Raw genomic sequence first — 16,399 nt, 5'->3', positions numbered from 1 at the left:
ACACACACAAAAACAGCTCATTTGCATATAAAGACACACACACACACACACACACAAAAACAGCTCATTTGCATTTAAAGACACACACACACACACACAAAAACAGCTCATTTGCATTTAAAGACACACACACACACACACACACACACACACTAAAACAGCTCATTTTATTCCCACCCAAAAAATTTGCATTTTCAACATGGTATAATAAATGATCTGTGGGTTATTTTTAGCTGAAACTTCACAGACACATTCTGGGGACACCAAATATTTCAATTACATCTTGTGAAAAGGGGCAGAATGACCTTTAAAGTGACAGTACCATTAAAAGGCTTATATAATATATATATATAATTATACAAATGAATGTAAACTTAATGTTATTAAACATTATTTCAAACATTGACTGCTCATATTAAATAAACAATTTCAAGAAATAATGTTAATTGATAGAAAGATAGAATTTTTTTTAATTAAAAAAAAAGTTCAAATGTGATTATAATAATCAAAACAAACAAATTGTTTAAAATAAATATGTAATCTATACACAAATCGTGAGTTTATTGTCCTATCCCTGATAAGTCAAATTAATCGATCCAACTCCTGCTCGATACTCCGAGTCTTAGATACGATCACTTTGTGAAATGAACAGAAATGTTCATTATTATTTGCTCTCAAATACATTTATAGCTGCTTTTCAATCAAAGGTGTTCGTCCCTGTGCACTACTCTTGAAGTGTGTACTCTGAAGGGAACACAGCTATATTCATGTAAACCTTCGCTAACAGCCTCATGGAAGGACCTTGAAAAGAAGAAGAAGAATATTAGTTTGGAACGAGCTTTCAAGCTGCCCCTTCTCGCAGTGCCGCGGGAAATCGATACGACTGCGTGTGCTTTATTCCAAGTGATCTGAAGCCATTCGAACATGATCGACCCTCAAATCAAATTAAATTATTAATAAGCGATGACATCACACCTCAATGTTCTCATCGGGTTTTGGGACCAAACTTCATGTTGCAAGAAGCTTTTAGGTTTGATATTATTAACGATGACTTTTACTGCGATTTTATGGGTTTTTGGTCCTTTTTGGAGCTTGACAGGCTAAAAGATGTGTGTGCAAAGGTTTTATTAATTGTTATTTTATGCTAGAGCGACATTAGAGTCAGTAAACAATGACAATGATTATTTTGGGGTGAATTATTCCTTTTATAGGAACGTTTATAAATGACATAAAAGTGAAGAGAGAGCGACACTGACAAACTCAAAACAGGAAGATTCACTCGTTCCTCACACTAAACTATCACATGACTTCAGAAGACTTGGAATGAAGTTTTGGGCATATTTGACCGAATAAATAACGTCCACTTTCACTGGATGGAAAAGAGCAGCGTGACTGTTCTACTGAACGTCTCATTCTTTTAACGAGGTTCATTCAATCGGATTTTAGTGTCGGATCTCTCAGTTTTATAATGAGGCAGTTTTGATTATTTTGTCCCGTCGTTCATCATCCCTGATTGACAGATGACATCATCGCGATGAACTCAAACTCTTTGAACGCACATAATGACTCTTTCAAGCAGTGTCGGTATCCGAGTCATTTGAGGACAGATGCATTGTGGGAAGGATTTAAGCAGATTACATGCCACTTTATTTGTTTCATCTGAATTGATTTGATGGTTTAGTCATGCTGCGTGTGCAGAGCGGCGGTCTCCTCCTCACGGGAGATTTGTGTGTGCGTTTATGACGCTGTCATCACTCAAATAATATATTAGACTGCGTTCAGTGCTGATCTCTTTACTGCCACGGTTTTCAAGCTGGGGGGCGTCAGTGCATGTCAAGAGATACATAAATACAATCAAAATGTCTCGTGAAGACTAATGGAGTATTAATACTGTTAATATTGAGCGCACACATGCATGTCATGCGAGAGCGCGTCCATGTACCGGTGGTGCCAGCACGGATCTCTCCGCTCTCTCCAAAGTCCTTAGCGCTCGCTCAAACCTCTCAAATAAACCGCTCTGCTCTCGCTCGGGGTGTGTGTGTGCTCAATATTGCCCTGTGCATTCGCAAATCTATTATAAAGCCACACATCTCCGCCACTGATCATTCATGATATATGAAGAGAGAAACCAAACCGCAGTTTGAGTAATGACTCGCCGTTTGGCCGTCACCTGTGTTTTAGAGAATGCAGCATAATGCTGGTCAGATGATATTCTGATGTTAATGGTCTGCACATATATAGCGCCTTTTTACCTTAGGGGTTACACTGTGACACATTCACACACACTCTCTCACACACACACACACATCTGTGTGTGCAGATTAAACCCCATTGACTTCCATTATAAGTGTCTCGGAACACACATTTAAAGAAAAGGAGGAACGAGTCGAAATACATTTATGTGGTGATCAACATTATGACACAAACGCTGTCCATTGAGCTGATCTTGTGTTGAACACAGAATATTTATTTGCAAGATGTTTAGATATTTCAGGGAAACGAGATAGAAAATAAGATGATATTGTTCATTGGTCTCATTTGTGTGAGTGTGTGTGTATGTGAGTATCTGTGTGTGTTTGTGTATGTGTGAGAGAGAGTGTGTGTGTCTGTGAGTATCTGTGCATTTGTGTCTGAGTGTGTGTGTGAGTATCTGTGTGTGTTTGTGTGTGAGTGAGTGTGTGTGAGTGAGTGTGTGTATGTGAGTATCTGTATGTGTTTGTGTATGTGTGTGAGTGAGTGTGTGTGAGTATCTGTGTGTGAGTGAGTGTGTGTATGTGAGTATCTGTATGTGTTTGTGTATGTGTGTGAGTGAGTGTGTATGTGTGTGAGAGAGTGTGTTTGTGTGTGAGTGAGTGTGTGTGTGTGTACGTCTGTATTTGGGTCTGTATGTGTGTGTGTGAGATTGTGTGTATGTGAGTATCTGTGTGTTTTTGTGTGTGAGAGAGAGTGTGTGTGATTGTGTGTGTCTATTAGTGTGTGAGTTTATCAGTGTTTGTGTGTGTCTGTGTTTGTGTGTGTGTGTTTCTCATCATCAGCAGCTGTTCTTCACTCCTTCAGAAACACTCAATTATAGATCTGAGAGTTCATCTGGAATCAGAGTGTCACAATCACGACACGAGGAGTCTGACAGTGTAGTTTACTCGTTTCCTTCACCACTTCCTCTCTGTGTGTGTGTGTGTCTCTGGAGAGTAATTATCTGTGTGTCTCTGGTCCGGTGGTTTTATTGCAGTCGCTGTGGGCTGATGAAGGTGTGTGTGTGTGTGTGTTTGTGCTGCTCGCGGCTGTAGATGAAGCAGGTGGGGTTTTTTAGCTAGTTTTATTTGCCTCTTTTGTTCTTGAGGGTTTTTATGCTTTCATGATGTTTCAGTCTCTGGACATCTGTGGGTGAAATATAGAATCTCTGACCCCTGTGTGACCCCTGATGAAGTCCTGTGTGACCTTCAGAAGAGAGCGGACGTCTCTCAGATCCATTAGTAGCTGAAAACTGATCACACTATAAAGGGTTAGACAGAAATATTACATTTGAAGAAATGTAGTTCTAAACCTCTTGGACAAAAGACGGCAGTAAAGAGACGTGTTGACCTCATGTTGAGAACATATTTAACTGTAAACATCCGTATCGCAACTCTGTGTGTTAATCACAGCGACCGTCTGACTGAATACATTAATGCTCATTAGCATAATTACAAAATAAACAGCAGTTTTGATGAAAACAGTGCATGATAAATGAACAGTGACTTCAAAGTGCTGATGAATATTTGACATGTTCAGTGTCGCTGACAAACGCTGAAAATATTCATTTATTCTTATTTCAATTTTCATGGGGTTTGATTTTTTTGTCTTCCGATGCAGCAACATTCAGTCAATAAATATTTGGATAGTTGGAGCATAACGTGTCCATTAAACATAAGATTTTACTTTCAAATATATATGAATGTATAAATGAAAGTGTGTATTGTAGGTGCTGAAACTGCTCTTCATTTAAGTTTCTCATCATTTGCATTCTTCATTTTGTCTTCGTGTTCAATTAAACAGTCCTGTAGTGTGACAAATACATTTTTAAAAGTGCAAATATTGCAAAAATAGCCTCTCAATCAATCTGAGCATAATAATTATACAAGAATAAGCACATTTCTATTTAAAACAGTTTTAGATGGAGGACTTTAAATTAAATGCGTCTACACTTATAGTAATGAGTATTTTATTACTTACTGGAATAATAGTTTATTGTTATTGATAAATATATATGTTGCATTTGCCGCTATTGGCGACTAAAGACTATGATTTCACTTCATTTAAAGGGACAGTACACCCAAAAATGAAAGTTCTCTCATCATTTACTCACCCTCATGTTATCCCAGATGTGTGACTTTCTGTCTTCACCAGAACACAAATGAAGATTTCAGAAGAATATTTCAGCTCTGTAGGTCCATACAATGCAAGTGAATGGTGACCAGAAATGTTAAGCTCCAAAAAGCACATAAAGGAAACAGAAGTAATCCAGAAGACTCAAGTGGTTTAATCCATGTGTTCATGGATTAAACGAAATGTTACGATAGGAGCGGGTGAGAAACAGATCAATATTTTGACTATAAACTCTTCTCCCTGCCCAGTAGGGGGCGATATGCATGAAGAATGTGAATCACCAAAAACACAAGAAGAAGAAAGTGAAAGTGGAGATTGACTGAGCAGGGAGGAGAATTTACAGTAAAAAAAAAAGGACTTGAATATGAATGTTTTCACCCCCACCTATCATATCACTTCCGATGACATGGATTAAACCACTGGAGTCGTATCTTTGAGAAAAATTATTGGCCATAGGAATTTAACTTGGTGTTTTGCTCCAAGGACAATTAAACATGCCACATCAAGTGCTCACTTTTACGTTTACATTTATGCATTTGGCAGATGCTTTTATCCAAAGTAACTTACAGTGCACTTATTACAGGGACAATCCCCCCGGAGCAACCTGGAGTTGTGTCTTACTCAAGGACACAATGGTGGTGACTGTGGGGATCAAACCAGTGACCTTCTGAGTACCAATGTATTATACAGTGCACTTATTACAGGGACAATCCCCCCGGAGCAACCTGGAGTTAAGTGCCTTACTCAAGGACACAATGGTGGTGACTGTGGGGGTCGAACCAGCAACCTTCTGATTACCATTTATGTGCTTTAGCTCACTACACCACCACCACTCTCACATATGCACAATATACAAAATACACATAGAATGTACACTTATGGCATATCATATACAATACACAATATACTAAACAATATAACATGTATAGATTAGAATACAATGCAAATACAATACCCATGGGTGTGTAAGTAATGAGTGCAAATGTTGTGAGAAGAAAGAATAAATAAATGGAGGCTAGCAACAATAATTTAAGAACAATTAACAAAATGAGGAAAAGAGGTAAACAATGTAATAAATGCAAAGCACTGATGCATGAGTTCTTATCCCTTGTTGCAGCGAATTCAGTTTTTGTGATGCAGTTTTATTGGTGAAGTTCAGTTGTTAATGAAGGCCTCTGCTCAGGGGAAGAAACTGTTTATGTCTCAGTGGTGCTTCCTAGATGGCAGGAGCTTGAAGATGTGATGAGCAGGGTGTGATGTATCTCTGATGATCTTGTCAACTGATTCCTGGATCTTGTAGGGGGGCAGACTGCAGCCAATGATTTTTCCATCTGAGCGCATGATGAGCTGGAGTCGCCTAGTTCACGAGCCGTGACTGACCCGTACCAGACGTACCATCACTGACCGTGGCAGGTTGAACTTCTTAAGCTGTCTCAGATAGTATATCATTTGTTTTGCTTTTTTGGCTGTGGAGAGGATGTTTGCTTCCCATTTAAGGTCCTGAGAGATGATAGTTCCTAGAAATCTAAAGGAGTCAGCTGTGGTGACAGTAGAGCGCAGCTTCACTGAGGGGTCGAAGGTTCAATCATTTGTGTAGAGAGAGTAGAGAAGTGGAGATGGCACACAACCCTGTGGAGCTCCAGTACTGATAGTTAGTAGGCCTGTCATGCACTTTCCAAGCCATACCTGTTGTTACCTGTTGGTGAGGAAGTCCATTATCCACCTGCAGGTGGCATCAGGAACGGTTGGCCGAGAGAGCTTGACCTGTAGAAATTATGGATTTAAACGCAAAGCTAAAGTTTACAGATCTGCTGTAGGTTCCTGAGCTGTCAATATGTTGGAGCATGAAGTGCAGACCTATATGCATCATCTATAGACCTGTTAGCTCTGTATGCAAACTGTAATGTGTCCAGCAGTGGGTCAGTAACTTTAGGTGAGCCATCACAAGTCTTCGAATGTTTTCATGACTACTGACATCAATGAAACTGGTCTGTAGTCATTCAGGCTTGTTATTCTTTGTCTTTTTGGGGACTGGAACAATGGTTGTGGTTTTAAAGCAGGCAGGAACTGTGCAAAGGTCCAGTGACTGGTTGAAGATCTCTGTAAACACAGGTGCAAGATAAGTAGCACAGTGTTTCAGGGCAGATGGAGAGACAGAGTCAGGACCGGGTGCTTGTCCTGTTCTCCGCTCCCAGAGTAGCTTGTTAACGTCCTGCTCTTTGATTGTGAGTGGGAGATGGGAGGCAGCAAGATTTAAATGCTGTGAGATGATGTCTGATTGCTGGTCTGATCGGGGTTGCATGGGTGGGGTGTGAGATATCCAGATTGGTCCTGGGTCTTTCCAATCTACAGTAGTACTTGGTCAAGGTCATTCACTTGCATTGTATGGACTTTTAGAGCTGAAATATTCTTCTAAAAATCTTCATTTGTGTTCTGGTGAAGAAAGAAAGTAAGTCATACACATCTGGGATGGCATGAGGGTGAGTAAATGATGAGGGAAGTACAGCGTTCTTTCAGCTGTCATCATTACATGTGTGGACTAACAGTAAATGGTGTCTTTTGACAGGAAGTGGAATTGTGTCGAGTGAACAGTCAAGATAAGCTCGGCCTCACGCTGTGTTACCGGACAGACGATGAGGAAGACATCGCCATATACGTCAGTGAGGTGAATCAGATGCTTTCATCACACTCCACAAACACCAACATCAGATTGTCATTGAAAACTTGCATCTACCCTGACTGAAGTCCTGTTGTTTGTGTGTTGTATTAGTGTTGTAACCAAGTACTGACATTCTGTTATTCTCAATCACAGATCGAACCGAACAGCATCGCTGCTCAAGATGGTCGAATCCGAGAAGGCGACCGTATTTTACAGGTAACTTCACCTCTCAGCTTCATCCGATGTTTGTGAGGAGTTTTGCATTGCATTGTCTCACCGCAAGTGACTCGTTGGTGTTTAATGAGGGCACGTAACTCCTGTGAGGGCACAGAACTGCACCCGCGGCAGCAAGAGCGTTTGAGTCAGCAGCATCATTCGGTGTCAATGGCGAGAGAAAGATGGGGCTTCTTATGAGTCCGGAGGGAGACATTGTGATCTGTGGAGGATCGTTACTGGCTAACATACTGCTGGAGTGTGCTACAGGACCTGCATGAAAGCAGGTGGTGTGTTCAGGGTCATTACACCAGAGCGCTGCTGATGTTGCTGGAGAACACAACACTACTGAGTCTGTTCTTCAGATAAACATCCTGCAGTTGTTGAAGAGCAGAGATGAGTTTTTGATGGAGAAATGTGAACAGAAACTGTAATAACAAACTCATAACTGAGAGTTCTTGAAAAGCTTAAAGGCGAAGCGTGTCGATTTAAACGCCCATGCAAAACTTTATGTGCTTGCAAAGGAATTCTGAAGAGTTTTTAGCACAATTCTGAAATTATTTTTGTGCCAAAGTATTATTAATTGGATTATCTGATATATGGGACAAGCGTAAATGGTATGTGGCACTATATGTAGTACTAATGTTATTTTCTCTGCCAAAATTTTAAGCAAATTATTTCTGCATTACATTATAACATGTAGATATTAAAACATAACATAAATATTTACAACATCATAAAAATATACAACATATATAAGCATAAATAAATGTATACAAAATAAATAACACATAAGCAACATATATTAAAGCACAATATACAAATGTGTACAACCTATATAAATATAATATATTTAAGCACAAATAACAGATACATATAACATAAGAAATGTAACATAAATAAATATAATGTATATTAGAGCATAAATAACAAATGTAAATAAAATAATATTTAAGCACAAAAAACAGATGTATATAACAAATATAAAAAATAACAAATGTAACATAAATAAATATAGATTATATACAGAATATATTAAAGCACAAATAAAAAAATCCATACAACAATTAACAAATGTAACATAAATAAATGCTACATATATTAGAGCATAAGTAACAAATGAATATAATATATAAATTAAAACATAAATAATATATTTTGTATATATTTGTTAAGGCATAAATATCAAATGTAAATAAAATAACAATTATTTAAAATGTATATTAAAGCATAAATGTATACAAAATAAATAACAATAATATTAAAGCATAAATAATAAATGTTTACAACATATATAACAAATAACATAAATGTATACTATATATAGTAATATTATAAGATAAAAACAATATCAGGACTGCGTCTTTAATGTGAAGTTCTCTCACACTGTACTAGAATAACATCACGCGTTTGTGTCCCGTTCAACAAATCAGGCGTGTCAAGACATTGCACACGTGTGGAGCTGCATCTGATGCCGTGTGAACACAACACAACACTGTTTTACTGTTACACTTTATCATACAAAGATAACTGAACCACACAGAGGAAGGACAGCATCTCATTGGCTGACGTTGTGTGTGTGTGTGTGTTTCAGATTAATGGTCAGGATGTTCAGGACAAACAGGAAGCAGTATCTGTTCTCTCTAATGAAGAATGCAGGAATATTGTGCTGCTGCTCGCCAGAACAGAAATGCAGGTATGTATTCATGTAAAGCATCTTCATCATCATTATCGAGCCAAACATCTGTTTTAAAGATGCAGACACACGGATGCTCCGCACATTCCCCTCAACACGGGTGATAATTGACTTCCAACCGTAAGCCATAAAAACTAATAGCATGCTAATATAGCGCGGGGTCAGTTCTCAGGTCACGTGAGAAACAACCGTCGCAATCCAGAGCAGCTTGTGAGAACATTATCCGACTCTCTTGATCGCTGTAATTAAATATTCGCTGACCGTAAATTTACTTCCATAAAAATGGATGTTTAATTTGAGTGTGAGGTGTTAAAGAGGTCAAGAGGTCATGTGTTTGGTGTATCACAACACAGATCGAGTCCTCTGAATGATTTTATACATTTAAAGATACAGTGTTCATAGATTTAGCCTTTTGATGAAAATGTCCTTTACGATTACTCAAAGTTTTGTCATGTCATTTTAGCCAGTTTTAGTCAACGAACATATTTTTGATGATCATGTGCACAATGACAAAATCACACGTCAAACTGTAACACCAAACTTTAAATCAAATATTGAAACATTTAAGCAGCTGAGCTCCTTCAATGAAATTAATATACAGAATTTTTCGCTTTCAAGTTACTATATTCTTTATTTTCTAAGAACAAAATTAGCAATTTTCTGTTTTCCTTGTTTTTATACCAATGGTTTACATGTATTCACAACACAAGTTACACATTCCTGCTAGTGCTTAATATTGCATTTACAGTGGCATGCAACTGATGAACTGATCTCCAAAAGACATAAAGATGAAACGTTCTTTTCAACATTTGAAGCAAGATTAGTGTATTATTTTTGTTATGCACAATTGAGAGGAATAGAGTGGGAAAAAAAGGAAAGGAGCACCATGCAAATGTTTGGGCACCCCAAGAGATTTGAGCTCTCTGATCACTTTTACTGAGGTCTCAGACCTTAATTAGCTTGTTAGGACTATGGCCAGGTGATGCACGCTTTCAAAGCTTTATACATACTCTGACTCCTCAAATCTTGTCCTAATAATCAGCAGCCATGCGCCCCTCTAAGCAGCTGCCAAGCACTCTGAACATTAAAATAATTGATGGCAAAGCGTTTGCAGGTAACCGTTTCCTCAGTTCGTAATGTCATTAAGAAATGGCAGTTAACAGGAACGGTGGAGGTCAAGTTGTGGTCTGGAAGATTTTAGTTTTGGAAAACTCCTCGTAGGATTGCAAGAAAAGCAAATCAAAACCCCTGTTTGACAGAAAAAGACCTTAAGGAAGATGTAGCAGATTCTGGAGTAGTGGTGCGCTGTTCTACTGTGACAAATATCGTTTGTTGATAAATATCATATAGTTTCCTCACTTACCCGGTGAGGCAAGTCCCTGGCATGGGGCGGCTGTGGCTCAGGTGGTAGCAGCGGGTCGGCCACTAATCACAGGGTTGGTGGTTTGATTCCCGGCCCACATGACTCCACATGCTGAAGTGTCCTTGGGCAAGACACTGAACCCCAAGTTGCTCCCAATGGCAGGCTAGCACCTTACATAGCAGCTCTGCCATCGTGTGTGTGTGTGTGTGTGTGTGTGTGTGTGTGTGTGTGTGTGTGTGTGAATGAGTCACAGTGTAAAGCGCTTTGAATACCGCTAAGGTTAAACAAGTGCTATATAAGTGCAGATATAATTTACCATTTACAAATATGACCTTCATGAGAAGAAACCTTTCCTGCATCCTTGCCACAAATTCAGCATCAGAAGTTTGCTAATGAACATCTAAACAAGGCTGATGCATTTTGGAAACAAGTCCTGTGTCTGATGAAGTTCAAATCTAACTTTTTGGCCTCAATAAGCAAAGGAATGTGGAGAAAAAAGGGTGCAGAATTTCATGAAAAGAACACCTCTCCAACTGTTAATCACGGAGGTGGATCGATCATGCTTTGGGCTTGTGTTGATGCCAGTGGCACGGGGAACATTTCTCTGGTAGAGGAAAGAATGGATTAAATTAAATACCAGCAAATTCTGGAAGCAAACATCACACCATCTGTAAAGAAGCTGAAGATGTTAGATGTTAGAACAGGATAATGATCCTAAACACACCTCAAAATCCACAATGGATGACCTCAAGAGGTCCAAGATGAAGGTTTTGCCATGGCACTCACCGTCCCCGACCTAATCATCATCGAAAATCTGTGGATAGACCTGAAAAGAGCAGTGCATGCAAGACGGCCCAAGAATCTCACAGAACTAGAAGCCTTTTATTAATAACAATGCACAGAGAATTCATATCAATTCTACTTTGATATAGTTTCTGAGGTTTTTTAAGAATGTATCATTTTCATTATGTAACGTAAATGCATATTAAAACATGTCATTAAAATAGTTTCTTTATGGTCCAGATGTTTGGTCACATCTTCTTTATCATTAACTAAATGAAAATAAAATCTGTCAACGAACATGTTTGTCAGTGATTTTGTTCACGAGATACCGTTACAATTGTGTGGTTTCAGGAGGAGCCGTGGCTGGACGATGAACACAGTGAGTTCTTGGAGGAGCTGAAGATGCAGATGTTGGAGGAACAGAGGAGAGAAGAGGAGGAGGAGATGGAGAGAGCAGCTGAAGAGGAGGTCAGACTCAATTAAGAACATTCAAACGTAGCAAAAATATGCTTTAAATGAGAGTATTCAGCATCTGGCCATTTTCAATTATTAGTTGCACCACGTAACCATTCAGAACACCTCAGGAACAGCATAGCAACCACCAATAAAACCCTAGCATTGTAGTCAGGGCAGTACAATGGGGGGGTTATGGTCAGTTCTGCATAACGCAGTGGCTCATTTTAGCTTATTGCAGCCCACTTTGCGTACCACCCACAGGCTCACTCGGTTCTCCCGATGGCCAGTCCACCCCTGGGAAAATGCCCGGCATGACAGATTACTAGTCCAGCCCTGGTTGTAGTGGTGACTTTTGTATGTGCAAACAACTCACATCTTCTTCCGAAATCAAAGTTATTTTCATGGGAGTAGCTTCATACTGAGCTTTAGTAAAACTTTGGTTTCTTTTCAAGTGCATTCATGTCTCACAAGGGCAATGAGCATTAAAAATAGAATATTTGAAATTCCCAATGTTATGAATCATACTTTCATATTCGACACTCCCCAGCCTGAAAGTTCAAACAAAAGCAGAGAAACGTGTTTTGTTTTAATTCATTGCCTCAGTCTCCCAAATGACACGAGTTTTATATAAAAACCTTTCAGTAATGAAGTCTCGGTAGATTATGTCTTTGATTTATGTGTAAACATACAGATGTTTGAATAACATCCACTGAAAATCTCCCTACAGGCCAGAAGAACGCAAGATGACGACATCACAGCCTCCTGTTCCTACAGTCATGAGAAGTTAGTGGGTCAGATGGACGTGTCAGGGGAAACTTCTGAGAAGAACGTTCTTGCGCAGATCCAGAAGAGATTGTCTCGGTGTCTGCGTCAGCGGCGAGAGGCTACGGGTCAGAACCGGGACGGCCCAGCATCATCGCATCGCTCTGGAGATGGACTGGATCATGATACTTCTGAAGGAGATCATTATCAACAGCTCCTGGAGCTCAAGTATCAGATCCGCAACAGCGGCGAGTACGACCTCCTCTACACCCGCAGCAGCACCATCGAATGCAGCCTGACGGAGCAGCGTAGCGGCGTAGAACACGAGCTGCGACTGCTCAACGAGGAACTGTGCAGCATCGAGCTGGAGTGTCAGAACATCATGCAAGCGCATCAACTGCACAAGCGAGACCAGCTGCAACCGGGACCCCGCAGCCCCCGCCACGGCGGAAAGTTGGCGGACATCAGCGAGCATCCCGAGAAGTCAGACAAGGACAGTTCAAGTGCGTACAACACGGCGGAGAGCTCTCGCAGTACGCCTCTCAACATGGACCGCTCTCCAGAACACTCCATGCAGAGGATGGTCAACCTCAGCAATCAGAAGAACCTCAAGACTAGTTTCCTAGCTGGTCATGGTTCGCCACCTTTCAGGAGAGTGCCGAGCGGCAGTCCTGACCACAGCAACCCCTCAGAATCCGACCAAACGCCTGCTGCGGAAGACGAGAGCTCTCCGAGGAAAACTCTTCACTCAAGGATCCCATACTTTTCTCCACGTCACCAGCAAGCGGTCGTCCCGGCACCTTCGCAACATTACCAGAGTTACATGCACTTGATCCAGCAGCAGTCTGCCTTTGAATTCGCCCACAGCCTTCTGGGAATGAGCGACTCCCAGGTCGGCCAGCCTTCAGAACCTAAGATGGAGTGGAAAGTCAAGGTAAGAAGTGATGGGACTCGGTACATCACCAAACGGCCAGTCCGAGACAGACTGCTGCGGGAGCGACGCTCAAAATCAAGGAGGAACGCAGCGGAGGTATGACAACAGACGACGACGCTATGAGCGAGATGAAGATGGGACGCTACTGGAGCAAAGAAGAGCGCAAACAGCAGCTCATACGAGCCAAAGAACAGCGGCGGCGGCGAGAGTTCATGCAGCGGAGTCGCTTGGAAAGCTTGCACGAGAACCCGCAGAGCGGCGGAGAGGGACGCAAGGAGGTTAGCATCATCGAACTCAGTCAACGTAAGATGATGAAGAAACGCAACAAGAAGATTCTGGACAACTGGATGACAATTCAGGAGTTGATGACGCATGGAGCGAAAGCGCCCGAAGCATCCAAAGTTCACAACGCCTTCCTCTCGGTTACGACTGTATAGTTCTCAGACTTTACCCCATGTGGTACGATCTACTTTTGCCTCGTTCAATGTGGCGATTTTTATAAGACAATAATATTTTTCACACTTTGTTAAACGATCAATGTTTTTTAAGCAAATAAACAAGTTTCATCACATGTTTTGTTACTGTAAGAAGTACTTCAAGGAAGTTTCTTAATCCTATGTTTAATTTCTTTACTCACATGCAGCAAATAATAGTTTTAGTGAGTATCTTTGTCTGTTTTTTTTTTCCAGTAAAAATAACATTCACCTGGTAATCAAAACTGCTCCTGATACTTGATGATGTAAGCTTAAACCTCATGACATTAAGATAAAAAACAATAAGAAATTTGTCAAAAAATTCCCAAAAACAAAATCAAAATACTTAAATGCAACATACAGTACTGTGCAAAAGTCTTCGGCACATAAGATGCTTCACAAAAGCATTTGTCTTAAGATGGCCATTTATATTATCAGCTTTAGTGTGTCAATAGGAAATATACATTTTAGACTCCCAAACATTACTTTTGCACATAGAATAGAAGAACAGGGAGCCCTGCAACAGATGGCATTGCCACCACAGTGCCCCCCCACTGGGCATCATGTCAGTCTGAGAATACGTAAAGAGACAGAAGTGGTTGAGACAGCCGGAATAGATAGAAGAACTGTGTGCAGGTGTATCGAGGAGAATTGGGGCTGTTTTGAAGACACAGGTGGTCACACCGAATATTGATTTAACTTTGTATGACGTTCATTGACATCCTCACTATGCAACATTTTCCCTAAGTTCCTAAAACTTTTGCACAGTACTGTATATCCACTGAAACAAACGCTAATATAATGCACAGATTTGCTTAGCAGGTAGCCTGAATTTAGAGTAAGTTTAAGATAACGATACTTGTAAAGAATATAATTTTTTTGCAGTGAAGTAACCTTCATCAAATGTTTACATTTCAGCAGAATGTGAATTGTTGTGCAATTACCTGCCTTGAATCAACCTTGCGGAGTCCAATTTTGTGCTGGAGGATTTTTATCATGTATTTAAAATGAGAACTAAACCAAACCAGCTCTCTGAACCAAACAGTAGACAACTTGTGTAGCTAAACATGAACTGGGCCGGTTCCACCTCTCTACCTCTGCCAGACGCTGGACCAGTTCCCAAGACCAGATAAAACCAGCTGACATTATTCAAATATTTACACACAGCGAGTGAGTCATTCCTAACTTTATGGTTTCTAAAAGGACACCCTCTACAAAGTCCAATGTTGTGTTTATGTGACCAGCAGGTGAATAGGTTTCATGGTAAATGTGGATGAATCATATTGCAGAAGTGTTGCCGATTCATTAACCCACATGGAATACTAAACACGTACCAGCATAAATCATCTAAATGTACTCTCACCCTGATCAAATGCTTCCCATTGCTCAAACGCTGGTTCTGCTCAGTGGATCTCATTTAATGAAGGGTTTCAGATATGGTTCACACAGATGTTTGTCTTTCTATAGAACCAATGTCTTTGAGTTCACTTTTCTGGATCTGGTTTTATTTATTTATTGAAGCAAAGACTGTACATTTCAATTGTAAATTTCTGTACTTGCACTGGCTATATGTTCTCAGTCTTATTTAAATAATCTGTAGTCGTCTCTCTTGGCCAGATGAATGTGTGGTCATTGTGATATTTTGACACTAAATACATTTTTCTTCAAAAATCTCTTTTAAAATGAGTGAAACTGCTGGAGTCCATTTGACATGCCTGAATGAATTAAACTGTCATGAACCATCTGTATTTCCCCCCCCTTTGGTAAGTAAAACCCATGAGATACAAATTCATAATTATGAGACAGTAAGTCAAAGATAGTCATATTTACATTACGGTCATAATTATTGAGACACTAAGTCAAATATAGTCATATTTACATTACGGTCATAATTATGAGACACTAAGTCAAAGATAGTCATATTTACATTACGGTCATAATTATGAGACACTAAGTCAAAGATAGTCATATTTACATTACGGTCATAATTATGAGACAGTAAGTCAAATATAGTCATATTTACATTACGGTCATAATTATGAGACACTAAGTCAAAGATAGTCATATTTACATTACGGTCATAATTATGAGACACTAAGTCAAAGATAGTCATATTTACATTACGGTCATAATTATTGAGACACTAAGTCAAAGATAGTCATATTTACATTACGGTCATAATTATTGAGACACTAAGTCAAAGATAGTCATATTTACATTACGGTCATAATTATGAGACACTAAGTCAAAGATAGTCATATTTACATTACGGTCATAATTATGAGACACTAAATCAAATATAGTCATATTTACATTACGGTCATAATTATGAGACACTAAGTCAAAGATAGTCATATTTACATTACGGTCATAATTATGAGACACTAAGTCAAATATAGTCATATTTACATTACGGTCATAATTATGAGACACTAAGTCAAAGATAGTCATATTTACATTACGGTCATAATTATTGAGACACTAAGTCAAATATAGTCATATTTACATTACGTAAATTGAGACACTAAGTCAAATATAGTCATATTTATTAGGTCATAATTATGACACTAAGTCAAAGATAGTCATATTTACATTACGGTCATAATTATGAGACACTAAGTCAAATATAGTCATATTTACATTACGGTCATAATTATTGAGACACTAAGTCAAATATAGTCATATTTACATTACG

The 16,399-nt window shown here is 39.4% G+C and overlaps 1 protein-coding gene across 1 annotated transcript in view; it reads left to right on the top strand.

Annotated features, from left to right (window-relative positions):
- Window positions 1–15,343, top strand: part of LOC127640475 (PDZ domain-containing RING finger protein 4-like) — a 56,166-nt gene extending 40,823 nt beyond the window's left edge. The window contains 6 exon segments of the mRNA XM_052123072.1: window positions 6,932–7,030; window positions 7,178–7,240; window positions 8,832–8,933; window positions 11,431–11,547; window positions 12,263–13,295; window positions 13,298–15,343. Of these exon segments, the coding sequence (XP_051979032.1) occupies window positions 6,932–7,030; window positions 7,178–7,240; window positions 8,832–8,933; window positions 11,431–11,547; window positions 12,263–13,295; window positions 13,298–13,668 (1,785 nt within the window). The 3' untranslated portion in view covers window positions 13,669–15,343.
- The last annotated feature ends 1,056 nt before the right edge of the window (window positions 15,344–16,399 follow it).

This window comes from Xyrauchen texanus, chromosome 49 (genome assembly GCF_025860055.1).
Source record: "Xyrauchen texanus isolate HMW12.3.18 chromosome 49, RBS_HiC_50CHRs, whole genome shotgun sequence".
NCBI lineage: Eukaryota > Metazoa > Chordata > Actinopteri > Cypriniformes > Catostomidae > Xyrauchen > Xyrauchen texanus.
This window is presented reverse-complemented; position numbering and strand designations above follow the sequence as displayed.